The sequence below is a fragment of the Thunnus albacares genome, chromosome 20, assembly GCF_914725855.1.
Source record: "Thunnus albacares chromosome 20, fThuAlb1.1, whole genome shotgun sequence".
Classification (NCBI taxonomy): Eukaryota; Metazoa; Chordata; class Actinopteri; order Scombriformes; family Scombridae; genus Thunnus; species Thunnus albacares.
In genome coordinates, this window is record NC_058125.1 from 24,990,990 (window position 1) to 25,018,347 (window position 27,358).

Here is a 27,358-nt window from a genome sequence, read left to right on the forward strand (position 1 = left end):
AACAAGTGATGCAGCTGTCAGAGCGATTGACGACACAGAATGCAATTTAACAGATCTTGCAGGATAGGGCATTAAATCAGAAAATTAAATCATTCTCAGAACGTTTTTAGAACAAAAATTTCTAGCTGGGAAGTAACTGCAAAATCCTGAAACGACTGCTGATTAACAAGCAAACTGATAAAGTTTGCAGTAACTGTTCAAACTCCCTCAGAAAAATAAAATGTTGCTTGTTACACAGTGATGCATTTAAACACCTTCCGTAAACCGCTGAAACACTGAACGACTCGATGTAACAGCAATTTGCAAATTGTTGGTTTTAAAGATGCCAAAGTTTCTACTTTCAACCTGATATTTTATCAAGATATAACCCTCATTCATTACTTCATTAAACAATTCATAAGTGGTCAATATTTTTTGTGGTAATGTCGACTTTACTGCGCTATTGTGCAGTAAAAATGGAAACACTGTTATGCATATGAGCATGCAGAGTAGGAACTAAGTTGTTTATTTAAAAGGACAGGTTCACAGATGTTCAAAACTGTCTTAAAACAACAATCAAGAGCCCAAATGAACACTGAAACAGGTTTTTCTGGTTATAATCATTCCACCTGTTCATACTGGCCGTTAAAAGATCTCTTCATAATGCACTGCTTCTGTGCAAAAATGTATTTAAAAGTTTATCTGAAGCTAATGTGAAGCTTCAGCGTCCAAATGAGTCAAGTCAAGTAGATATCTTTCAACGTTACAGTCTTTTTAGTGCTAAAGTCCCTCTTTTTGTTACTATACTTCCACCTGCAGCTCAACAGGGAAACACTGTCTGAAGAAACACAAAGAGGGAATTTGATGCTAAAAAGACTGTAAATGTGTCAGATATCCACTTGATATGACTAACTCAGACTGATGAAGCTGAATAGAAGCTTCACATCAACTTTTAAATGACTGCGTGGATCTTTTAATATCCAGTATGAACAGGAAGGAATGATTACAGCGAGGAGAAACTCTCCTGGTGAAAAATTGTAAAACCTTTATTCTTTAAGGGAAGCATCGGTATGTTCAGCAGTTTCAAGAGATGAACTAATTTATTCAGTGTTCAGTTCAGTCAAATTGTGTTGTAGTTAAGTAGAGTGATGTGCCAACTCACCTCCATGATCACATCTACTGGAGGAGAGAGCCCAGCAGGAGCCAGACCAGCACCAACACCAACAAGGTAAAACACTTGGCTTTTGCTGTCTGAGTTGTTCATGTTGTTGTTGTTGTTGTTCTTCTTCTTCTTCTTCTTGGAGCTGAGAAGAGGGAGTGTCATTTTCATGTTGCACCAAGGTTTCTCTTAGGCCGGGTCATAACAATATATTTTTAAATTCTTCTACTTCTCCCAGTTTAAAGGCCCCTAATGATAAACCCACATAGATGTTTTTGCCTATTTTGCTTGATTAGACCTCTACTCAGCAGTGTGTGGGCCTGTATAGACTGTCTTTGATTGACATCTCTCCTAAAGAAGTAAAACACATTTCCAATCCACTGGACAAGCTGAGACATTTCTTTAGTTTTAATGGTGCAACCTGATTTAGTAAATCACTAGTTTGAAATTAGTAGTTACTAAAAACTTTAGAAAATGACTTAACACACAAAAACTTATTGGATTTATGAACTGCTGGTGCAACACAGTCCTGGACCGTAAATTATACATGATTTACATTAAAGAGGCTAAAACATGCTAAACCACCAGCATGGAAATGGATGACGGCTGCAAACTCGTCTCTTTGTTGCCTCGCTGACTCATTGTGAGAGTTTGATCTGCGGCCTGTGTCCGTCCGCTGGCTGCAACAAGCCGTTTCATTGGGTTTAATAAAGCGGAGCGTGTTAACAACTGAAGCCTGACCTTTCCTAACCACTAACTAGTCCAGTTATTTTTTATTTCCTAAGCAGAAGACTGCTTAAAATCTGCGTTGTCATTGTTTCTCAGCCACTCATATATGAATATAGAGGCCTGGGCCCTGTTCTTTCTATGTTCGGTAACAGTTTGTTTGATTTAATTGATGATGATTTGAGACAACCCAGGATTTGTTGTTTGGGAGACTGTGAGGAAAAACTAAATATATTCAACTAAAAGTTATCATTTAAACACTGAAATGTATGAAAATATGTTGTATAAATGATTCCATTTATAGGTAAATTACGTAAGATTGATTACTTAACAGTTTGTCATTTTCATACGTTTCATCAGCTTTAAATGAACTACTGCCCAGCTTTGTGTAACCATGTTATATCAGAGTATCCATAATTTGCAGTCCATAACTTGTAAATATTGTTCACGTCATCCAAGTTTTTTTCTGAAAGCTCTGTTAGGGGAAGAAAATCATGTAACCCAAAATCTGACATTCAAGGTAATAAATTTATTGGATGTAGTGCTGATTAGTCAGTTCACAGTGTTTTAAACCCTCACTGAAAACATACAACCATCTTGAGTTGAGTAGTGATAACATGGGAATCCTTCCTTCCCGTCTCTACCATCCATCTCGTATGACGTGAACGCAGCAATGGTGCCAACCAAATCATGAGTAAAATCAAATAACTGGCACTGAGCCAATCACACGAGTGCTAATCATGTTTCCACTCAGTTAACTTCATCCAAGATGAACAAATCAAACCTCTAATGGAGCAGTTACGTTTGAACATTCCTCATAAACAAACCTGTCAATCATCTTGAGATGGGTAGCAGGTGGTGGGCGGGGCTACACCAGATCATAATGTACCTTTAATAACTCTGAATATATAAGTATAAAGTTGTCAAATGTATGTTATCATGTGGTAAAGCAGTTACAAGTGCCGCATTCAACATCTGACAAAAAAGCAGACGTGATGCAACAAAACTATGAGAGCATGTTGATGTTAAGCAAGTATAATGTTCACCAGCTTAGTTTAGAGTGTTAGCATGTTGCTAATTAGCACAAAACACAATGTACAGCTGAGGCTGATCGGAATGGCTTTAGTTCGCAGGTATTTGGAAATAAATCAAAGTATTGGACAAAATAACATGTTGACCTGATGATGGTGCTCAATGAAAATTTAAAGGATCCCCAAAGTGATTATAACTCATCCTGAGGGAGGCTTGAATGTCTGAACCGAGTTGTTGATTCACTCACAACCACAGACCAATCTCACCGGTCAGGAGATCATTAACGTCAGTAGGATTCATCCTCTGGGAAACATGAATGTTCTGTTCAAAATTTCACTGCATTTCATCTAATAGTTGTTGAGATATTTCAGACTGGACCACAGCTGAGGACTGACTAACCACACACCAACTGTAGAACCAAGCCACTTAAATCTGTGATCGGTGGCTCCTGATATAGAACAAACACAAGATCAAAAACCTACAAAACTATGATCTGCTCTGAAAGATGGTCAGCAGTAACGTACACTCATCTCAGGCTTGTGCAAAATGATCTGCAACTTGATGAAGTTTGCATAAAAACTCCAACAAACTTGTGACTTTTAAAACTCTGAGGAACAGAAGGTCCCATGTGGCCAGAAGACTAAACAGTTGTGTAGGTGTCATCTGTATGGGCCTGTCACGGCGGCGTGAGGGGTTTGATCTGCGGCCCGTGTCCGTCCGCTGGCTGCAATGAGCCGTTTCATTGGGTTTAATAAAGCGGAGCGTGCCAACAACTGTCATCTGAGCCGTGAAGCCAAACCTCCCCACGTGCTCCAGATTGGAGAATAAAAAGAAACGAACCCGCAGCCTCGGACAGCGAGGGTCCTCCTGGCCATAAGGAGTCTATTATGTTTCTGTGTGTCACGCAGCCATCTTTATGCCAGTTCGGTGCCACGCTGTGGCGTTTGTAAAGGCCGGGCCCGGCAGAGTGCTGGCACACGGCGACCAGGACACGCTGCTAAATCCCATTAGAGTCCGTCCAAAGGATACGAGACTGCCAGTTACTGTCAGTCATCATCGGGCTTTAACCTCAGGGAGCCGCAACGCTTTTAATTAACCTTAAAAACAAGAATCCCACTGATGAGATGATGAGCTTTAATGTATGAGACAAATGTCACAACAAGAATCTGTAGAGGACACAGAGAAAGTGTTACATCTGCAAAATGTTGTTGAAAGACATCTATTACAGGATGAGACTTTGATTTATTTAAGTGGCACTTTTCCAAACTACATTAAAAAGTGCTTTAGATGACAAAAAAAAAAAAAGATATGAGATCCAACAGAGCAGGATTATAAGTGAAGGTTTAAAGAAAGCAGAGCTCCTGCCAAGATTTTAGAAATATTAAAGTCACACTAGAAGTTCCTCTTAATGCAGAATTATTCATATTAGTTGGATTTTTTTTGTGTGTGTGTACTTTATTAAATAGCAACAGTAGAGAGACAGACAGGAAATGAAGGAGAGAGAGAGATGCAACAATAGTCTTAACCCCTATAAGTCACAAGGCTCTCCGTACATAATTTATTTATTACATTAATTGTTAAAACTGTACTTTCTGTAAATGTTTCAAAACACGAAGGTCTAAATGTTGACTCCAAACTTTCTCCACACTGCCGGGAACACAAGTGTATGAAGGAGAGAGATGCTGAAGCCTTGAACTACATAAAAAATAAATCAAAATATATGTACAAGCTGTCAAAACAAATCTCCCTCAGGTCAATAAAGATTATATCTTATCTTAAAAATATATAAAAACAACGCTGAGGACGCTACGGCCCTGGAGGAAAGGTAACTAAGGAAACGAAGGTTAAAAATAAAAAATGCCCTTTAAAAAAGTAATTTAAAAGATGCAGATTCAAAATGAATTTTAAATTAAAATCAAATTATACTGCAGACAAGTCTATAGAAGAACCATAGAAGTAATCTAAAGCATAATAAAGTGAATTTAACTCAATATTTAGCACCGATGAACATCTCTGCCAAATTAAAATCAATGTAATTGTGATATCACCATAAAGAATAAGAACAATTCACACAAACACACTTAAGTCTTCTAACTTTTCTATTTCTTAGCTTTTTTTTTTTGGAGCTGAAGTCAATTTTAACATATTTTTGTTTACTTTTGTTGAATATTACAGTGATCAGTTCTTTTCTTAAGGAAGTCTCTGGTACAAAGTTTTCAGTCTACAGCACCAATATAAAGTGTAATTAGTTAAAAATCCGTTTTTGCAGCACTTCTGTAGTTTTGTCAAAAATGAAACGAGGTTAATCATGCAAATGAACTTATGAGTAAAGACTTTTGATCATAGTGTGTTTGGTGACTCTGTTAAAACTTTGTAGAGGTTATACTGATCTCTCCTCTCAATGTATGCATGCACCACACCACTGATCTCATCCTTCCTTCCCTGCTCGGCCGCGCTGCTCTTCTGCTTGGCCGCCTCCGTGCGTCAGGCCCACAGCAGCTCACTGAGACGCTTCTAATCCTCTTTTGATGAACTTGGTTAATAGACCTCCTGCAGTGGACTCTGGCTCTGTTCATTAGGCAGCACACGACCCTCTCCACGCCCCCGGAGCACGCACTGCGCGTGCCCGCGGCTGCCCTGTCCATAAATTCACCCATCAAAGTGGAGAAAGTTTAACGTGAAAGTTTAACTCAGTGAAGTGGTCGCTTCTGGCATAAGTTTGTTCAGAGTGAAGAAGAGGAGCGATGCCGCCGCGTAAAAGCCTCTTTGCGCCTTTCATCTCAGTGGACCCGGAGGGAGGAGTGGCCCCCGCGCCTTTCCACACCGACATCCACGCTCTGCTGCAGCGGAGCCGCGCGCAGGAGCGACCGAAGACAGAGCGCACCAGAGGCGTCTGCGACCACCGAGACCCTCCGTGCGCCATAGTGGAGCTCCGGCTGGGCCCCGCAGGCGGCGCGCTGCACTACCTACAGCCGGACAAGTGCGCTCTGGAGCGGGCGCAGAGACGGAGGAGACTCGCAGCCAACGCCCGGGAGAGGAGGAGGATGCTGGGGCTCAACGTCGCCTTCGACCGACTCCGGAGCGTCATCCCAAACCTGGAGAGCGACAAGAAGCTCTCCAAATCCGAGACTCTCCAAATGGCGCAGATTTACATCGCCACCCTCAGCGAGCTGCTCCAAGAGGGCGCCTCGGTGCCGGCCCGCGCACCGCGGCCCCCGGGGGCCGCTGCGCCCTCACAGGGGCCCGCACTGCTGGCAGGGGAGCCACCGGGACCAGATAGGGACTTTCACACCGGGAAGAGCGGCGGAGGCCCGGTGCGCACAGAGGAGGAGCAGAGGAGATATGATGAGGACATGTGGGAGAGAACGAACGGGACCAAGTGACTTTTAAAACATTGAATGTATTTTAACAATTAGACTTTTTCTACTTTCATACATCACTGTTTGTATTAATTAGACTCATTTTGTCCTGCTGTCAGAAAAAAACATTAAGCTCCAAGATTCATCAGGTCATGTTTGTTTTTAATGAAAATGTGTTTGTGTTTAATTTACTGCTGAAATATAATGTAGCCCTTCTGTCTAAAACTGTATTTGTACATACATCCAGTTAAAATATATATTTTTTGCCAAAAACGTGTTTTTCTGATGTTTTCATCAAGACCAAGAAGGTTTTACACACACACACACACACACACACACACACACACATCATCTCTTCCAATAATATGGATTATTTATGAAATTAAACAAAACAGAAGCACAAAGAGAAAGACAGAAGGTACTGAAAGTAGCAATTTTTATTATTTTAAAATTATATACAGGTAACCAAAGACATCAGTCTGCAAATTGGTACAAAGATCAAGTTTTCCTGCAGTTGGCTTGTTAAGAAGCTCTCTGTCCGTCTGTCCAAAACAACAACACGACCGGGAGAAAAGGCTTTAGAAAATGAAAAATAGAGTCAGATTCAGAAAAGTAGAGTCTACAGGTCTAAATTTAAATTTAACCCCTCCCTCCCCCCTTCCCCCCTCACCCACCCCATCCCCCTCATCCCACCCACAATCCCTCCCAACCCTAAATTACCCATCAGCCTCTCCTCCTACATGAGGAAATCAATGTATGTACAAGAACTATGTACAAAAAAAAAGCTCTTCCATTTATTCTTCCAGACGTCTGTGAATAAAGCTCTTGTAAACGTTTTTTTGTTGTTTTTTTTTAAAAGGAGTGTGAGGGTAAAACTGTGTGAATGAGAGAGAGAGAGAGAGAGATTGTGTGTGTGTGTGTGTGTGTGTGTTAATGATCACAGAGGAACAGACAAGCACAAAACAACGGAATGAACATGCTTGATGACACGTGCTTCCAACTTTTAACAGCAGATGAAACTGTCCGAAAGAAAAAAAAAAAAAGGAACTGAATTAAATCTTAATTTTCTCCCCCAGAGTCTAAACAGCGAATTCGTCCCAACGTGGATTATCTGAGAAAACACAAACTAAACATCTACAGACATTCTGCGGGAACAAAGACACACAAACATTTGTTTTTTTTCTGCCTTGATGACAAAACACTTTGGAGAAGTTAAAGAAATTCTGAACGGAAACAATTTGAAAAAAAAAGGTGATTTTGGCTCAGACGAAGGTGTCAAATGATCATTAAAAAAAAAAAAAAAGAGTATCACTCTCTTTGGGAAAAGCATTAAAACCTGTTCATTACATTATCCCATTTTAAACTTAAGTGTCCAGGATTATTTTAAAAGTGTTTTTAAAAGTAGGAAGCAAAACTTTTCAAATCTAACATCTCATTTTAAACATCCTTCCTCCGTGTTTCACCCCGACAGCTCGTCTCCGACGTGCCGAATTAAAGTCGACGCAGAAAAAAAAAAGCAGCCTTTACAGACGTCTTATAAGTTATAACTAATGGCTTTAATAATATTATTAGTTCACTGATGCTTTATTAATTAGTTACGAGCAATTTAAGTTGTGAAAAGGCTGAAAAAAAAAAAAAAAAAGTCGCCCTGATGATGTCATAGTGATGATGTCATAGTGATGTCATGAAGGTTATCTCAGTTTGAGCTCGAAGCCTGAAATAATGTTAAACAGCAGGAGAGAGAGTCTGAGTTACAAACTGGAGCATTTAGGAAAAACTATCCAGCTGCATTATGGGAAATGTAGGATCCAGTGTTTCTAGAGTTTGATCCATATTATAAAAACTAAAAAAAAGTCAGAACGTCTCGGTCTCTGCTGCACAGATTTTAGTTAAATCTAACTTTAACCAGACTTCTGAGACTCTCAATCTACTGCTGGAGCAACACTTTAACTTTAACTTTAACTTTTAAGCTAAAACCACTAAAGCTTTGGGGAAAAAGTCTGGACTGCCTACAGGAGGTTTCTTTACAAGACATTTTTAGCTTATGAACATTTACAACTACAGACTCGGGTTATTATATAAAAAAACCCTTTTTAATAACCTTTAATATAACATTTATAAGCATGTCAGAGAGTATAAGTGTCGTGCTGGAGGCAGATAGACTTTACACAACGTGGCATTTTTTTCTTACTCATGTTTACAACTGACCTACAAAGTGTTAATAAATGATTGACTAATATTAATAAAGCCATTAGTTACAACTTCTAAATCTTTTATAAAGGGTGGTATCAAAAAAATCAAAAAAGGAAAAATCTCCTCAGATCTTTTTGAGTTTGATATCTGGAAATAATTTAGAGATGTAAACATCCACGAAAGAAAAGAAAAGCTTTTAAATTTCCTCTTTTAGTCGTCACAATCATCACAAGAAACGCAGCAGAAAAGGAGGAAACGCACCAATTTCTACAATTCACAAATTTCCAGCACCTACTCTCTACTCTCGGTGCTGCTGAAATGCATTCTGGGAACAACAACGCAGGGCCAATGGAGACGTAATAAAATACAGCAGAAAAACTCTTTCCTGTGATATTTGAAACAACAGATGTTGCAAAAGGATCCGAGGAGGATTTTTTTTTTCCATAAAGTTGAGACGAGTTTGGCTGAAACAAACCGAAAAAAGGAGAAAAAACTATGGAGTGAAACTTTTAAACGTGTTTCCGCCGGTTGGTTTAGTTCAAACCGAATGAAAGCAGCTCGTCTTCACCTCTCAGACCGGGGCGTCTCGGCTGCTTTTGTGCTGTAATTGAAGGTTCTTTTTTCACACATGCCGTTGCTGTAATTGAAAGAAGCTGAAGGAGGACAGGTTCTGGTCCCACCGAGACACAAAAAGCTTTGATGTCGAGCGACAGGACAATCGATTCTCTCAAAAGGGTGAAAACCTTTTTTCTTCTCAGAAGTTCCAGAGAGCTTTAACAAACTCGAGGGTTGTTTTCATTTTAGCCCTCAGACGTGTTGTTGACGAGCGGCGGCGCGAGAAGAACGACCGATTTAAAGTCAGCCAGTGTGCTGCAGAGGAGCTCTTATTTCTAAAGTGTGTGTGTGTGTATATATATACACACACACATAGATGAAAAACAGACCTCATGCAAACACTTACAACCACTTTCACAAGAGTCTGAAATTCAGGGTCTCAACTCTCTCAACTGCCACGTCTGTGGTCTTGAGAGTGAAAAAAAAAAAAAAAAGGATCAATACTTCTGATTTCTCCGCCGTGAACGGTCTCATTTCGACAGACAAGACACAAGAGGTCAAAGCTGCAAAAAAACAAAGAGAAGATGACGGCGACGGACGCAGCGTGAGGGAGCGGAGGTCGTCGGTTTCAAAGCGGAGACGTGAAACCAATTATTTCAGTCGGTAGTTTTTTTTTTTAGAGATCGCGGCTCCGGAGGCCGATGAAGGCTTTGATGACGGAGCTGGTGAAGACGGGGCAGCTCCGCTCCAATCTGTCATTGATCGATAGGAAGGCGGCGTGTTTACACAGAGGTGGGGGGGGGGGGGGGGGGAAGGGGGGGGCGAAGGTGAGAGAGGAGTCGAACTAAGAGGAAATTTATCAAAAGCAAAAAACGCACCCGATCGTTCTGAGCAACTTTTATAAATAGAGGAAGGGTGAAACTAAAATACTGACTCGGTCTGTAAGTTTCATAAAAAAGGTGAAATAAAATATGATCAGATCCGGTGGGGGTTCTGATGTTTGGACGCCATCGTCATTTAAGTCAAATTAGGAGTCGATTTTAGTTCAGTTTCCGACATTAAAAAAAAAAAAAAAAACAGTGGAAAGTTCCTTTAACTGGAGGACATCCTGGTCACGACATGGAGAGGAAGATGATGATGATGATGATGATCAGGATGTGTGTGTGTGTGTTTCCAGCGATACACTGAGGCTGAGGTGATGATGTTTGTGAGTGAGTGTGTGTGTGAGAGTATGAGTGTGTCTAGCAGTGCTCCAGATAATCAATGATCCGGGAGATGGACTTCTGTCCCGCGGTGCCGACGTCACACTGCGGGGGGAGAGAGAGAGAGGGGAGAGAGAGAGAGAGAGAGAGCAGAGGTCAGTCACACACACACACACACACACACACACAGAAACACCATCTGCATGCAACAATCCTATTCATACACACACACACACACACAGATCATCTCATAGTTTAATAACTGTTAACTCATCATCTCATCAAGTTCATTCACTCATTATCACATGACATCATACATCATGATAATTAATTCCCAGATGATGTCATTAATAAAGTCATTTTGTTCAGATTTCACTGTTGATTAACTCACATTTCATCTCGTTAAGGTTTTAATAAAAGGTGTAACATGACTGCAAGACAAACGCGTCGTCAAATAAAGTTTGATTGCCGCTGGAAAAAAAAGTGTTTAAGCTCCGAAAGGTGAACGTTTGGTGTCATTTTTCCAAAAATCATTACAGCGTTTCCTCTCTCTGACCCTGATGAGAAGCTCCAGGACTTCCAGGACTTTAGTCATGTGTCTACTTATCTGGTTCATTGTTTCAAGTTATTTCACAGTGTTTGATTTTGTTTGAGTATTCGGGCATTTTTAGAGTTTTTAATGACATCGCGCTACACAGAGGAGGGTTTCTAAAGACTCACAGTGAGGTTCATGAAGTTGAGGAACTTTTTCAGCATTTCTGTCATGATGGAGAAATCTCCTTTAGGCAGGTTCTCTCTCACAGTAGTCACATTCATCTGGTGGAGAGACATAGAGACAAACACACACAGAGAGAGAGAGAGAGAGAGAGAGAGAGAGAGAGAGAGTCAAAACATACACAAAATCTGAAAACTGACATCAAATCAAAATGGTCAAATCATTTATAGCTAATGTGTGAATACAGTAATACCACACATCTATGGTTTTATATGAATGTATCAATATGTACATAATGTAAATATATATATATATATATAAACACACTGGATATACAGTATGTGTGTGTCAGTGTGATTGGATGCTTTGATGAGGTTTATGTGTCTATTTCAGCACAAAATGCAAGAATTTATGATAAAAAATGCAGATGAAAATACTGAATTGTCATTAAACAAAACACCACATTATTTAGATTCTGTTCTTCACTTTCTTGTATTAAAGTAGTGAATTTCCTCAAAAGGTGGCAACTGGGAATATAAATTTGGATTTTGGGTGTCTGAGATCTGAAGTAGTAATGATGGAAAACTGATCCAACAACTATTAATAAAAACTAAAGACATGATGGGATAAAATAACAGCTGTTGGTTGAAGCCGATCAGCACCAGCAGCTGTTGAACAGAGAAGCTGCGGATGTGAAACGACACGATGGTGTGTTCACTGACAGCTGGGAAAGAACAAACCTGAAGCTAATGAACTTAAAGTCCAGCAGAAAATACTGGACTGCAATCAATACGCACTGTAGCCGATACAGTGATGCTAATTACTTTATCTAACCTCAATCTGGTAGCGTGTGTGTGTGTGTGTGTGTGTGTGTGTGTGTGTGTGTGTGTGTGTGTGTGTGTGTGTGTGTGTGAGACTCACCGAGCTCCCCTGACAGAGGCAGCCCAGCAGCAGTGCTGTGTAGGAGGCCACGATGCTGTCCTCCATGTGCTTCCCTGCATGCTGCAGAGCTGAGAGGAGGAAGAGGAGGAAGAGGAGGAAGAGGACACGTTGTCAGGTATTATTATCTACAGTAAATATAAAATCTACAGACTTCATCTTGAAGAACCAGTAGCTGTAGTCGTACCTTTGTTGAGGTCCAGCTCCTCGTCCTCCTCGTCCTTCTCCTTCTTCTTGGCGTCTTCCTGTTTGTCTGAGACGTTGTCTTTGGCGACCCACTGGATCTCCCCGCCCGTCTCCTGCCACTCTCCGCTCTGGTCCAGTGCGGGCTTGGGCGCCTCCTTGATGAGGTCATCGGTCTGCGCTTCGGCGAGGACGGCGGCCCGCTCCCGCTGGAGGAACAGCTGAGGAGGACGACAGGAAGACGGTTCGTTTATGTTTAGCAGAGGCTGTGTAGCGGTTAGCTTTTACCTTGATACACAAAAAAAACAAAGTCAAATTTTACACATAATAGATGTAAAGTTCTGTGGTAACAAGTGGAAAAATGGCTGATGAATAGTATCTGAAACAGTCCCTTCACTCAGAACAATCACCTAATGTACACTTCCATTGTTAAATTACATCCATTGAAACTTTTATTTTGTCCTTCTGTTAAATCTGTATGTGACTTCCTCTACGGCAAAGTAAAGAGTTACAATAAAATATGTGATGAAGATGTCATTTCAGTCATTGTAATATTTTATATCTCGCACATAGAAACAAACTTCCTGATGATCTTAAATGGATCCAACTTTGCTACTTTCAAATTTTAATTTAAAAAAAATACACATATCTCTTATCCTCCCCTGCCTTTGATTCATTAATCTTCTCTTGTTACATTTGGAGCGTCTTCTTACTGCAGTGACAGTATATTTCTGGTCTATTATAGTTTTGTCTACTTGTATTTGATTTTATTCTACTTTAATTGGTTTTATGTTCCCGTTGGTTGTTTTTAAATGTTGCTCTGATGCAGTGGTTCCAACCTTTTTTGGCTTGTGACTCTTTAATATAAAAGCAAATTTACATGAAAGATGATTTATTTTGGTTAATTTGAGTAACTGATATCTTGAGGAGATGAAATACAATAATTCACAAGAAATAAAGAAAATGTGAGGAAAGCTTGGATGACCTCGTGACCTCTTACATTAATCCAGTGACCCCTTGTGGGGGTTCAAACCCTCAGATTAAATCTGACAGTCACATGAACTAATACTTCTCTGTCTTCTGACTTTCTGGTGGATATTTCGGTCTCATGTGTTCAAATGTGGCTGAAAGTCTCTTCTTGAAGTCGAGACAAGATTGCGATTGCTGCCATGGCGACGATTTGTTTTTTTTTTACTAGAAATCATTTGCGTCTCTCCTCTTTTCTACAGTTCCAGTTTCTCTCTAGTTGAACTGTTTCCACATTTGACCTCGCTGGAAGTCGGTCTGGATAAGAGCACCAGACAAATTTAATTAGACGGATGATTCGATTTAAATGAAGCTTTAATGGCGCTCATGGGAAACTGAGCCGCCACGGCAGCGCGGAACAAAACACAGATGAGACGAAGCACGAGCGCCGAGGATAACGACCACTATTAATTTACGGTCTAGGATGTAAAAGTGATCAGCTGGAAATATTTCACATACAGCACCTGCTGCATAAATTAATCTAGTGCTGATTGTGATTCACTAAACGGAGCGAAACGACAGGAAAAACCCTGAACTCCACAAACTAAACTAAACTATCTGCAACTCTGAACCTTAACTATTAATAAAATAATAAAACAGGGACAGAGAAGTGATTTTGACTTTTCTATCATGTATGTATTGTTACATTTGAGAAGCTGCAACCAGCAAATATTTGATATTTTTCATTAAAAACATTTTATTTGATTAATAAATAGCTGCTGAGTCATTTTCTGTCGACTGACTGATCACTGAAGCTCAACAATATTACTCAAAGTTCTTCATCCTCACATAAAACAGCAAAACAAGAGAGACATTCCTGAAACTCTTCTTCCTCTTTTGGTCAACAGAAGTCAAAATCTTCTCTGGTCAATCAGAAAATGAAAAGGAGGCGAGTGAGATGTTTGTTGAGCTTGATTTCTCCACATTGATCCATGTAACACTGATAACGCAGGATGACATCATCAAAAACCGTCCAATCAATGAGATACCTGTCAGTCCATGTGACCCAAACTGAACCAGAACTGCAGGTGTAAAAGCACCTTCAGTCTCAGATGTTAATCCGACTCTTTTATTGTCGAATGAACTAAATTACTCGTCTGCGGGTTTTTAAATTTAAGATGAACTATAGAACAGCTGGTTTACTGGTCGGTTCCTCCTCTGTCAGTTATGAACATCTGGACCGCGTCCGGTTGCTGAGTAGGTACCTGTACGAGTGCAGCGATGGCGCTCAGCGGGCCGGTGCTGGCTATGTCCTGGTGCTGAGGGTTGAGCAGGACGGTGGAGTTGCAGGGACCCTGACCTCCCTCCATCTCCATCTCCATCAGACAGTACCTGTTCCTGGCACTGTACTCCACCAGGTTGATCAACAGGCCGAGACCCTGGACCACACACACACACACACACACACACACACACACACACAGAAACAGAAACACACACACACAGAAACAGAAACACACAGTTAACAGAGTTATCTTGTCTGTTACTGTGTGATAAGTGTAACAGCATTTCACAGCTTCCCAGCAACCATTACAGACTAATGGTTTCCATTAACATATTCCAGCAGGAACTTCATGTCCACACATGTCATTGTTATTTCCACACTGACTACAATTCAATCCAGCTTCTTAAATGTGAATATTTTCTGGTTTCTTTAGTCTTCTATGATTGTAAACTGAATATCTTTGGCTGTAAACTAGACAAATGATTGACATTTTTCACCATTTTCTGACATTTTAGGACTAATCGATAATAGGCGGATGAATCAATAATGAAAATAATGGTTAGTTGCAGCCCTGCTGTTCACTCCGCAGCACTAGAATCCATATTTTTGGATTATCACTCATCAGCAGTGAGTTTGTGTGTGTGTGTGTGTGTGTGTGTGTGTGTGTGTGTGTGTGTGTATGTGTGTGTGTTATACTCACCAGTACTCGGATATCGAACCTCTGCTCTTGTGGGAGATACTGAGGGACTTTGAGGACACAGTTCAGAGCCGTGACTATTAAATCCTCCTGCTCTCCCGTCTTCGTGCTGCCCCACTCTGCACACAAAAACACATTAAAACACATCAAGCACAGGTCGTCTGTGTGGAATAATTCAACAATCCGCTCCGATGAAAATCGACCTCCTGTGTGTTTACTAACCGTTGTCGTGCGTCAGGTTGAGCAGGACTCCTATAATGGCCCTCATACAGTTCTCTACTGCTTTCCCCACCACGGCTCTGTCACCTGAGTTCACCTGCCTGCTGTAACGCTGGATCATCTCCTCGCACCTACTCAACGCCCTGAAAGGAGAGTAGAGGACAGATTTCAATACACAAAACTGTTAAATAATACGACCAACTACTACTAGTAGGACTAAAACCCATCGTGTTACTGATGTGTTTCGAGTAAACAGCTGCACGCCGACAACATGACGAAACACCTGCAGAAACAAGATTTTTATGTATGTGTTCTCCGACGATGTTTGGTGACCACCGGACTTCCTGGAGGGGCTGTTAGCTGAGCTGCTGCTAACGTTTGTCCAGTTTATTTCTCTGATAACTTAAGATCCAGACGTCCAATGACTAAAATCCTTCTTCCGGCTAAAAGATATAGTTAAAAATCACCTAAATTTATCATGAAAATGTGTCTTAAAACTGAATAAAAGTCCATTTATAACAGTTTTATTGTATTATCTTGTATGTGTGTAAGTTACTCTTTGGTAGACGCCATTGTAGCGGACAAACACAGCGCCGCCGTATGCATCTGGTGCGTGTTTACTCTTTGGTAGAGGAGGTATGACGCCATCGACAGGCGACCAAATGAAACGGTCCGTTACTTTGATTAAATTACAGATTTCTCTGGGTTTGAACATTGTTGGAAACATTTGGGATAATGTAAGTACACAACTCAATAACATATATAACATAGGTCTGAGTGGATCAATCAAACATACAGACATCCTCAAATCATGCCTGATGCCGGAGGACGGAGGTCAGGCATGATTTAAGGATCCATGTAGACACGGTCCTAAAACATCTGGAAAAAAAAAAAAAACTCCCTGAAATGGCTGCTTAGGTCGAAAAATTAAAGAATAAAAATCTTTCATGATGGATGAAAGCCTTCCTGTTTCCTTTCCATCAGACCGGTGATCGAGTGTTTTAATTCACTGTCTTCACCTGCTGCTTTGATCAATTTACAGTCACTCGTTCATCACCAACACAAACAAACTGGATTCACCTCCAGATGTCTAATCGGGACTCTCCTTTTAGCCCTTTTTCTACACATAAAAACAAAAAAACTAAAAACAGAGCAGCATTCAAGATGTGTCTGAAAGCACAAATAAAGACACACACACACACAAGCACGCGCAAAGAGGCCGGCTGCAGCAGCAGCAGCAGCAGCAGAAGGGGGTGAAGCAGGTCAACAGCCTGCTGTAAATAACTAGATTAAATCTAATGACAGCGGTGACTGAACACAGAGCAGAAAACAGAGTCAGAGAGAGAGAGAGAGAGAGAGAGAGAGAGAGAGAGAGAGAGAGAGAGAGAGAGAGAGAGAGAGAGAGAGAGAGAGAGGAAAGAAATGAAGGAAGAACAGAAAAGGGGAAACAGGAGGTTCAGTGCAAAAAAAGAATCAGACACCAGCTAATGAGAGTGACAGTAAGACAGGATGTGACACAGTGAGAGTTTAGGGAGGACGGAGAGGAAAACCACAGTAAATCTGTGCTGTGGTTTAAAAGAGTCCATGAAGCAGTTTGTTCATTTTCTTCTTCTGGTGGGGCTAAAAAAACTCATTCTGCAGCTGAGAGATGTTGTATTTTAAAGCTCTGTTGTGACTACGACTAGACTTCAAGGTTCTTAATCATGTTTTACTTCACATCTCCGACCACCTACATCACAAGAAAACAAACTTATATTTGGAAAAAAGAAAGAGTGTGTGCATCTCGTACTATATTTTTATGTCAGGTGTCAGACAACAAATGAAATGAAGGAAAAACACTGGATTGTAGCTCCCTTTAGTCTTTTTTTGTCTGATTTAGACGCTGTGAGGTGAAAACGTTGCCTTTTTCAGTCAATAATAAGACTTTAGGAGCTACAATCCAGTGTGTGGACTTGTATAAAACTGCACTGGTCGCATACAACTCAGCTTGGAGCGAGAATCCCTACAACTATCCCCACAAAAAAATTGTCTATGGGACATTAGTGGGTTAACCAGCTAACTCTGAGCTTTCACCACGGACCGCTAACCAGGACCGGGTTCAGCACAGACCGCATGCAACAAACTTTAAAACAGGATTTAAGTTACTATTGTGTCTGTAAAGAAAAACTTTGGTTTCTTGAGGAGAGTCGATGAGACAAAGGGAGTTTTGTGTGTGTGTGTGTGTGTGTGTGTGTGTGTGTGTGTGTGTGTGCTGGCTAACAAGGCGGTTTGGGGGGTTCACTGAATTAGTCCTGCAGACAGCTGAATCCCTCAGAGGCAGAGGGGTGAGTTTGGGTTGAAACAATAAGGGCAGAATGTACGGCAACAGAGAGGAGAAAAAAAAGTGAAGTCAGGTAAAAGAGGAAAAGAGAGGAAGAGAAGAAAAACACAAGAAGACGGTAAACGCTAAAAGGAAGAAGATGAAGATGTGGAGCGTAAGAGTCCGTTCGACATGAATACACAGATTCGGTTGTGTCGGAGGTGGCGGTGCTCGCTCGCTCACCCTGCGGTTTCGGGGGGTTAATTGAGTTAACAGAGAGGACAGCTGAAGGCTCAGACTGAGGCCTGTGTCGCCCACTGACACAGCAGCTCTTTGTTGACATATTCAGCCTTCGTCCTCATCATCCTCAACCCCCCCCCTCACTGCAGACCTTCTGTAGAGGGCGAAGGTCCGGTCACGCAGAGGGTGAAGGAGGCGGAGAAGGTAAATTAATTTGACTCATACTAGGTTTCTGAGGCCGATATCGATTGTGTTAAAACAACATACACAAACTATTTTTTGATAAAAACCCCTTAAATTTTCTTACTGCAGAATTGTGAGCAAGGTATGTACTGAATGGGACATTTTACAGTTGAATTAAATTATATATTTGTGATATAAAAACTGGTTGATAGTATCAGCCACACAAACAGTCAGAGGACAGTAAGACATAAGCATACATGTCACATTTAGTCAAAATTTACATTCAATATTTAAAGTTTCTTTCTGCGTTTTCTTTTTTCTTTTTATCAGGATGGTTCAGGCCCAGAAGAAGAATTTAAACCATCATGAGACATTTAAAATCTCCAGTTCCTCAAACCAAACGATTGTGTTTGCTCATGAATAAGAACATGAATAATTTGTCTTGAAGCATCGTATTTTTTATTTTTTTTATGTAATAAAGAAGAATTCCAGTTTTTTGGAAGATATAATTCAAAGTTAGTTCTTTGGAGATAAATGTGTGGGTGTTTTTTTTTTTTTTTTTAAATATCACATTACCTGAGTAATCAAGCTGTCAAAGCAGATCTTTTAATCACAGAATTATTATTTTTTTTAAATCACAAGAGGAATGATTGTACGTAGCCCAGTGATTGACTGAGGTACAGTAATGTGAATGATTAGTAATACGTCAGGGTTATTAATTAATGATAATATCCAAAAGGAATAAAATAAATTAGATTTGAAGCAAAGTGACTGTATCAGGATCAGATTCAAATAAAAAACACCGATATCTGTGTGAAATACTCCGGAGCAAAGACCCACAGAGACAGAGAGAGAGAGAGTGTGAGGTCGGGTCGTTTCCACACCGGACTGAGTTTTCTCTCCATCTCTACAATAGTAGAGAGGCCGAGGTCAGGGGTCAAAAGGTCAGCGCTGTGACTGACATGATGTCATGACCAGGAAATTGAACAAAACTCTATGAAAAGGGACATTTTCATACAGATAATAACCAGCAGACACACTGACTCAGACACACACACACACACACACACACACACACACACACACACACGCTGAGTCCATCTGGGTTTCTGAAGGTTTAAATCTGCTTCTGTCAAGAGTTCAGTATCTCTGAATTGTTTATTAAGTAAATAAACAAATAGTCAACATGTCCTAAAAAGATTCTTTATAAGAATTTTCAGCCATCAGACTGAAGCTGAGCAGTTTCATACTCAACGCTCAGACAGAGACGAAGGTGGAGAGACGTTAGTGACACCTTCGGCGTCAAAGGTCGAGACTGTGTGTGTGTGTGTGTGTGTGTGTGTGTGTGTGTGTGTGTGTGTGTGTGTGTGTGTGTGTGTGTGCGCTCACTTTGCGCTGGAGGCGATGAGCGATGAGTCTTTGTAGGCGATCAAGTAGCTCTGGTTCTCAGGGTTGTGGACGGTCACCTGTATGTAGAAACACACACAAACTATTAAAAGACATCAGCTGTTTTTTGTTCCGTTGATGCTTTTGAGGAATATTTTACTCATTTTTGGAATTATACTCGTCCAAAAATGTTATTGTTCTTAAAAGAAGAAATAGATCTTCACATTTCAGTGTAAAAAATAAGCAGCCATGTTAAATTCTAACTTCTCTCCTGACTTTGTGTCTCCAGTATTTTTTTGATCATGTTTGTTGTTAGAGGCAGAGGATGTCCTCACAGGTCCAGAACTGAACTTAAGATAAAGACCAACCTGTACACAAATGGACAAAGACCCAAAGAAAATGACACCCAATGCTGACTTGTACTGGTTCATCTCACTAACTAAACTTTATTTCCTTCTTTATGTAAAAAAAAACAGAAATATCCATCCTGCAGGAACGTTTGGTGTTTAGGTTCAAGGTCACAGACATGCAGTGTGCGTTAAGCTGAGGAGTTAATCTGATTAAGATATTTAGAGTTGAATGGTACATTAACAGGATCATAAGCAAGCAGATGTCTGAACCATTACAGCTCAACTAAACCTCAATGCTTTGAACTGATTAGAGAGGAAATTTGATTAAATTTTGTCATTTTATGTCTGATTTTTTTTCAAAATACATTTTTGGGAACCAAATCATTTGTTTTGCGTTGATTAAATCTGACAGATGTTCTTAGAACCTCTCGTTTCTGATCAAATCTCACTCTTTCGGTTATACAGACTGGGGAAAAGATAAAGTTGAGCCAGACTGAAGATTTCAAGTTAACTCAAAGCCCTCGAGTCAATGTCAAACTTACACTCTCTAACACCCGTAAACACCTCTCAGCTCCCCACAGAGACGACACCAGCTTCTCCTTGTCATCCTCCTGGTTCAGGTTATCGACACACTCCTTCACTGTGAAGACGGAGAGACACACAAGGGAGACAATCAGTAAACAGATGCATCATCCCTGATATAAACTGAGCATTTGTTGAGTCATTTTGAATCAATACAACTTCTTTATCCTGCATTATTTGCCCTTTATGTAAATGATTTAGCTGAAGAAATGCAGCAATCTAGGCGTAGTGACTGATAATATGAATTTAAGAGTTTTGTTATATGCTGATGATGCTGTGTTGTTTGCAGAGATTGGCAGACTAACCGTATATTTAAATTTGGAGCAGTGTCTTTGAAGTACACTAGTTCTTATACATATCTTTGGCTTGGTTTTTAATTAAAATATGTGCTTTGCAGAGGGAATTAAAGTACTGGCAGAATCAGCAGGAAGAGAGCCAGGGTCCGTAATGAATAAAATGAAATTATGTCCTGACCTTAGTTTTTCAGCCTTCACTAAACTTTATGATTCAACGGTCAGCTCAATTTCATTTTATGCCACAGGAGTGAGGGGTTTTTAAAGATGCCCCGGAGAGTAATGCCGTCCAGAATCCAGCCATGAGGTGTTTTCTTGGGGGGGTGCATAAATCTACTGCTAAGTGAGCTGTTGAAGGTGATATGGGATGGGGAGTCATGTCTTGTAAAAGCAGAGAGTTGAAACTGTGAGGTCGTGGAAACGCTTTATTCAGTTGCCAGAGGAACGACTGACCAAAAAGATATTTAACTGGGATCGAGCACGCCGTTATCCTCGGTCGGGAGAGGTCGCTGCGATGTTTTCAGGAATAACATGCAGTGTAATATAAATACAGTCAAACAGAAACTACTAAAGATCTATAAGGAACAATTGAAGACAGATATTTGTAAGAAACTACATTCAAATCAAAGAGGATTACTGTACAGAACCATATATAAAATTAAATCTACAGAGAAGGCAAAGGTTCCTGTGTGCTCAGTTAAGAACTCGTACTTCACCGCTGGAAACTGAGGTAGGCAGATATAAAGGTTTTCCCGAAGACCAATGTTTATGTCATTTTTTGTGATCTTGGTGTCGTCGTGGATGAATTTCATTTAGTATTTTATTGCCATTTGTACGTACAGTGACTTAAGGAATTATCTGTTTGAAAAGATCCAATTGAAAAATCCTGATTCATTCAGGGTGTCCGAGGCCGATACGTTGAGTTGGATTATTAATATGGAGATTTATGTTTTGGTGAGATTTATAGGAGATGCTCGGAGAACACTGTATCCATCATAACAGGACATTTCTTCCATGTAAACTGAATGCTGAATATTCTCTTTTTGAATCTGTGGAGCTGTACATCATGAATTGTCATGTGACCATCCCGGTTATTATTGATTAGTGTCTTATAAGCCCATATAGGCTGAGCACCAGAGAGGAACAAATCAATCAAATCTTTATAACATCTTTAATGTATAACCTTTATCTACTATGTGGTCCAGTCCTCCCAGTAGCCGGAGTTCCTCTTTGAACCAGTCTCCTGCTCGCTTGGAAGTCAGAGACAGTAACGTCTCCATGGCTAAATGACCCGTCTAGAGAAAGAGAGGAGGAGGAGGAGGAGGAGGAGGAGGAGGAGGAGGAGGAGGAGGAAGGGGAGATAAACAGGTTACATCTCAGTCTGTGCTGTTATACACATTCCAGTTATTTTATGATGTATTGTGATTGTGCAGAAGTTGTTTTCTGTGATGGATTTCCGCCTGTGTGACTGCTGAACGTTGGTGTAAAATGGCAGCTCTAGAGAGAAGTACTTTGATTCTGAGACCGAGGACAAAACCTGATATTCACTGTCGGGGTTAAAGATCGCTAAAAGCTCCAGTGGAGCTGCTAGAAATATCTGGATTCACTGTGGGTGGCAGTGAGTCACCCTGACTGAAGAGCTGCTGAAAGAATATCATTAGTAAGAGGTTTCAGTGGAGAGGAGTAAAAGTCTAAATGCTGTTTCAAAGCTTTTCCACCCCAATAATAAAGCAGTTCAGCAGAAAAAAAACACAGAGTAAATGAAATTAGAACGATCTGACGTCTTGAATATTCACACAAAACATCGACTGTCGGCAAATTCCCAAAACAGCAGCGTCGGTTTGAAAATAGGATGAACTTTCCGTTACCGTTATGTTCTGCAGGTCCAGGTGCTTGTTGTGCACGGTGTCACACAGCTTCCTGATCTTCTCCTTCATCTTGGCGATCTCCCTGGCGCTCAGCTGACTGGTGGAGTCTATCACGGCCCCGCCCGACTGGTCCTGGTCCAGCTCCAGCAGCCGGATCATCAGGTCCAGACAGGAACGGTCCAGATCCATGTTCAGCCGGTCTCTGCTGAGGATGTACATCAGAGACGCCGTACACAGAGCCAGGTTCTGCAGAGAAGAGAGAATACATTTATTAAAAGTCAATAAATTGATTAAAATAAAAGGTAAGTTTTCTTAAAACTTACTTAAAGCTTATTTTATTTAGTTTAATTCTAGCGTACGAGCTCTCAGAGTTGTGTCATTCCTAAATGAGCTTATGATTTATAGATATTGTTTGTAAGAATACGGCCCCCCTCCCATCTGACTGTCAGATCCTCACCGGGTGTTGTGGGGCGTCGTTGAGTGTTTTGAAGACCTGAGCCACCTTCCCTCTGGCCCTGAGGTGCATCCTGAAGCTGGGCATGGCACAGCGCGTAGCCAAGCTGATCACACTGGGAGACACAAACACACAAACATGTTCAAGCATGTCGGCGCCAAGCGAGCGGCGCTTCGTTCCTTCCAGCAGGTTCTTACCTAAGGCAGCGTGTGTTGAGAGGTTGTCCGCTCTTCAGACCGGTAGCCAGATACTCAAAGTCATCAGTGAACTCCTGGTTCTCTCCGAACTCCACCACGTCGTTGAAGTGCTTCACGTGCTGGACGACTGTATACAACTGAAAAAACAACAAGGGTGGGGGTTAGGACCACAACTAACGATTATTTTTATTACTGAATAATCTGCTAATTATTTTCTCGATTGTCAGAAAATAGTGAGAAAATGCCCATCACTATTTCCCACAGGTTAAGGTGACATATTTATATTACCTGTTTCATCTAATCAATAGTTCAAAACCCTAAAATATTCAGTTAACTATCATATACAGCACCAGTCACCTTCCCATTCACTTGAATGAGAAACTGCACCCAAACCTTTGACTGGTAGTGTATGACAGAAAAAAAACAGTGAATATTATGCATTTATGCTTGAAAAATGACTAAAACAATTGGCCATTATCAACATAGTTGCTGATTAATTTTCCATCAGTCAACTAAAAGATTAATCAACTATTTGTTTCAGCTTTAGTGGAAATGGTTATCATGGTTTTAATAATAGTTAGTTGAGAGTGACCGGAAATTTGGGCAAGGGGACGAACAACAAACTGCAACAAAAGGTCTGGTTGGATTTGAACCTGGGATGTTGCAATAACATGTAATAAACCACCAGGACGCCTTAATATGTTTTTCCTTAAGTTATGACAAGGTGTCATTAGTATGTGGTGGCATACAGCTTAAAGGTGAGTGTCAAATATTTGTGTACCTCTTTGTGCTCTTTGCGGCATTTGAGTGTGGTGACGGTGTCCTGGTAGGGGTCTGTAGGGACGGTGACACACTTGGTGACCTTAGGAGGAGGCGGAGGAGCCTTGAAAACGCCGTTGTCCTTCTGAGTGTCGGCGGGCTCCTTACTCGACCCTCCTGCTGAGACCGCCGCCTGGGAGGGAGAGAAGAGGGTTGATGGGAAATGATATGAATGGGATGTGTCAGGTATATAATGTTGCTCATGAAGCATTTGAAGCTGTGTTTTATATTGAGATTGTTTGATGGAAGAGAAAAGGACGTGTCATTTTATTTTTTTTAAAGTAGCCATCTCCAGTGTGTGCGTGCTTACAGGAGCTGTCTGCGATCGTGAGAGGAAAGACGGAGGAGGCTCCTCCTCGCTGTCCAACGTCCAGTGTCTGGCGTTGTACACGGCTTTGGTGGGAGACTGCAACATGAACACACACACACACACACACACACAAAAACCAGATTATCATCTCTGAAGCATGAATGTTCAAATGTCTTAAGACAGACAGAACCATTAAAACATGTTAAAACTGGTGGGTCATTTAAAAGTTTAATCACCTTGTTGATGTCTGCTATCAAAACCTTCTACTGGGTTAAATTTATGTAAACAGCTCTTCACTTCTTTTTAATGATGTATGTTGTTTTGTGAAGCATCCTTGACTCAATTTTTATGCTGATTACATGTCTCTCATTTCCCAGCAGCTTCTTAATACTCATCTTATTTTTACTCTCTAATGTGAAGACTAAAAACTTGTTCCCCCAGGACACGTCGAATGAGATTCAGCATTTGGATTCATTAAAAATATTTAAGAGTTCGATCAAACCTGAAGATGAAATGTCGCTCCTTGGGAAGTACTTTTATTATGTGTATTTAAGACGTCTTGTTGCAGTATCCTTCAGTGTTAACGCACCGTCTCACACAGCTATTGTTGTTCACTTTGAAATAAGACCCCAAAACATGTCGCTGGGGTCGCATCTAATGATTATTTTCATTATCGGTTTTTGTCAATAAAATGTCAGAAAGTTTTTTAAATCCTTATCACAATTTAAATTCTTGTTTGTTTGACCAACAGTCCAAAATCTGAAAACATTTAGTTTAACAGAAGAAAATGTTCACATTTGAAATTTGAATTTTTGCTTAAAAAAATGACAAAAAAAGCACTTAATTGTTGCATTTTTTTGTCAATTGATTAATCAATTTATTGACAAATAATTCCAGCTCTGCATGTTGCCTTTTATTTTTTTTAACTTTAATTTCGTTAAAAGATTTTAAAAAGTTTATGTTTTTGATTGCACATGCTGAAGGGCTCCTGTGTTCCTCCTGTGAATAATGTCAACATTCAAATACATCCAAAAATTCATTTGTTCATTCGGTTCAGTATTTTCTTATAAACTTGACAAGAACAAGAAGAGTTAAAAGATAAAAAGACAAATCAGGACGGTGATGAAAACAGATGTGAAAAAAAAAAAAAAAAAAAAAAAAAAGAGGAGAAATACGAGAATAAAAGGAGAAAAAGAAAGTAAAAGGAGGTGAAAAGAAGGGAAAACAGGATAACTAGATGCACATTAAGCTGGTGAGAGTCCTCCGCCAGCACTGCTCAAACAGCAGGATACACACTTAAAAACAAATAAATACACCCTCCCACACCACCGTCCTCCCCTCATGCTTTCATCCTTGGCTCGTCTCTTGTCCTCTTTGTGTATTTTTGCCAAACCTGTGGTTGGCGGTTGCCGGGGCATTCATGATGAAAAAACAAAAGAGGGAACGAGGGAAGGACGAGGAGAGAGAGAGAGAGAAAGAAAAGAGTTGGCTGTAGAGCGAAGTAGTGAGGGAGGTGTGGAGGAAGGGGGGGGGGGGGGGGTTAATAAGCAGAGACAAAAGGGGAGTTTGGGGATGAGCTTTGCTGTGTTGGAACATCAACACAGCCGAATTAAAGCCTCCTACAGTAATCTGAATGACACAGACGGACACCTACCCCACCCGCCCCGCCCACCTGCCGCTAAGCAGCATGGGAGAGAAGAGAGTGAGAGAGAGAGAGAGAGAGGGAAGGTGGGCGAGAGCGGCTGTGTTCCTGCTGTGTGCCCTGGACAAAAAAAAAAAAAAAAAGAAGAGAAGAAAAAAAAAGGAGTACTGTTTTGGCATTGCGGGGCAGGTCTGTTTTAGTCCTATTACTCAGGTGCATCAGTTTATTTAGTTTTGGTACAGCTGCTTGTGTTCAGAAATCATTCACCATTTGAGAAGTTCAGCCTCTTTTTACATCCAAAAAATACTGTTTTTGTATCAGTACTGAAAGTCAGGTAGCACAGTATCCAGGAAATAGCCTTATCCCAGGCTCAGACTACATGATATTTTCATCCAATAAGATGTTTCTGATTGTAGAGTCATTGATTCTTCTTGCGACTTGGCCGAGAGACACGACAGACTCTACGCTGGCACCCGACCAATCGTAGCTTCCCGTCTTTCACGACCCCGCGTGATGTCGTAGAGAAGAAGAGGCCAGAGACCGACTTCCAGGAACAACAAGAATGTAAACGAACGATGGCGTCCTAAGCAGTGTGTATGATACTGGCTGTCCGGTTGTCATAGCGCCATGAACCTTTCCTCTGTTCCACAGTTCCACCTCACAGAGTCGCTACGACAACATCATCCCTCTTTCGTGTCGTTCTGCACAGAAGAGACGCTCTCTGCACCTACTGGTCAACGTCACAGAAGTTGTTGTTGTTGCTGGAAGTTGTCATATGAAGCGAGAGAAGGTAAAAAAAAAAATCCTGACATTCTAGTATATATTCAGGACATCATGAGCGTCCCAGATGCAGGGTTGGTTGTCCTCTACTACACAGGGTTTAACAATTAATTGCCCCACTCGACGCCCATTTTTGGTCCTGACGCCTCACATCTGTCAGGTTGGTATGGTGTAGTCTGAACCTGGCGTAAGTCAAGAGATACTCGCATGATGGACAGATGAATAACAAAGAAGTTTCCTTCCTCTCTTTCCTTGAGAGCTGACAAAATAATACAAAAAAATCAACGGTACAACAGGGAAAACAGTGACACTGGAAGTCTGGAGAGGGTCATTGTTATGGATGTAATAACTGCTCGTCCCAAACACACCCAACACCATCTCTTAAATATGGATGAGTCCGTCTGTGTGCTGTCATTATGGTAACATCTAATATCTGGCAGTATCTTCGGGCAGAATAACCTAACAGCACTGGGGCTCCGCCGCCGCCACCGACGCACAGTTTACTGTAATCGAGGCAGAGTTTTGACGACTCCTCCGTAGGCCGGTCACTTCCGAGGGGGTTTTTTGTTTTTATAATGAACTCAACTCTCAAATATGTTAACTGAAGGTGGATGGAGTGAGAGAGCTACAGTAGAAAGTATATTAACATTCAGAGAAGTCAAAAGTAAATACGAAGTGATTGAGAGGAAGCGATGGAGACGAAGAGGAGAGCACATTATTCAAGCGAGAGGGAAGGAAGTTATTGC

At 40.9% G+C, this 27,358-nt stretch overlaps 2 protein-coding genes across 2 annotated transcripts in view; one reads left to right on the plus strand and one right to left on the minus strand.

The window, feature by feature from the left end:
• Positions 1–5,361: 5,361 nt before the first annotated feature.
• On the plus strand, positions 5,362–6,465 carry atoh1c (atonal bHLH transcription factor 1c). Its single transcript, XM_044337799.1, has one exon. The coding sequence runs from the start codon at positions 5,641–5,643 to the stop codon at positions 6,277–6,279; it is 639 nt and encodes a 212-aa protein (XP_044193734.1). The 5' UTR covers positions 5,362–5,640; the 3' UTR covers positions 6,280–6,465.
• A 2,425-nt stretch (positions 6,466–8,890) lies between these two features.
• The window catches only part of waplb (WAPL cohesin release factor b), a 35,242-nt gene continuing 16,774 nt past the window's right edge, over positions 8,891–27,358 (minus strand). Inside the window, exons 6-20 of the mRNA XM_044337798.1 lie at positions 24,191–24,286; positions 23,843–24,013; positions 23,062–23,198; positions 22,868–22,979; positions 22,411–22,656; positions 21,726–21,837; positions 20,210–20,307; positions 19,321–19,397; positions 15,213–15,352; positions 14,994–15,109; positions 14,274–14,447; positions 12,047–12,263; positions 11,842–11,930; positions 10,926–11,021; positions 8,891–10,310 (exon numbers count right to left, since the gene is read on the minus strand). Of these exons, the coding sequence (XP_044193733.1) occupies positions 10,245–10,310; positions 10,926–11,021; positions 11,842–11,930; positions 12,047–12,263; positions 14,274–14,447; positions 14,994–15,109; positions 15,213–15,352; positions 19,321–19,397; positions 20,210–20,307; positions 21,726–21,837; positions 22,411–22,656; positions 22,868–22,979; positions 23,062–23,198; positions 23,843–24,013; positions 24,191–24,286 (1,947 nt within the window). The 3' untranslated portion in view covers positions 8,891–10,244. The remainder of the gene's footprint in view (positions 10,311–10,925; positions 11,022–11,841; positions 11,931–12,046; positions 12,264–14,273; positions 14,448–14,993; positions 15,110–15,212; positions 15,353–19,320; positions 19,398–20,209; positions 20,308–21,725; positions 21,838–22,410; positions 22,657–22,867; positions 22,980–23,061; positions 23,199–23,842; positions 24,014–24,190; positions 24,287–27,358) is intronic.

What these genes read in the sequence shown, in the direction of transcription:
- atoh1c (XM_044337799.1), top strand. Translation starts at nt 5,641, where the DNA reads ATGCCGCCGCGTAAAAGCCTCTTTGCGCCTTTCATCTCAGTGGACCCG.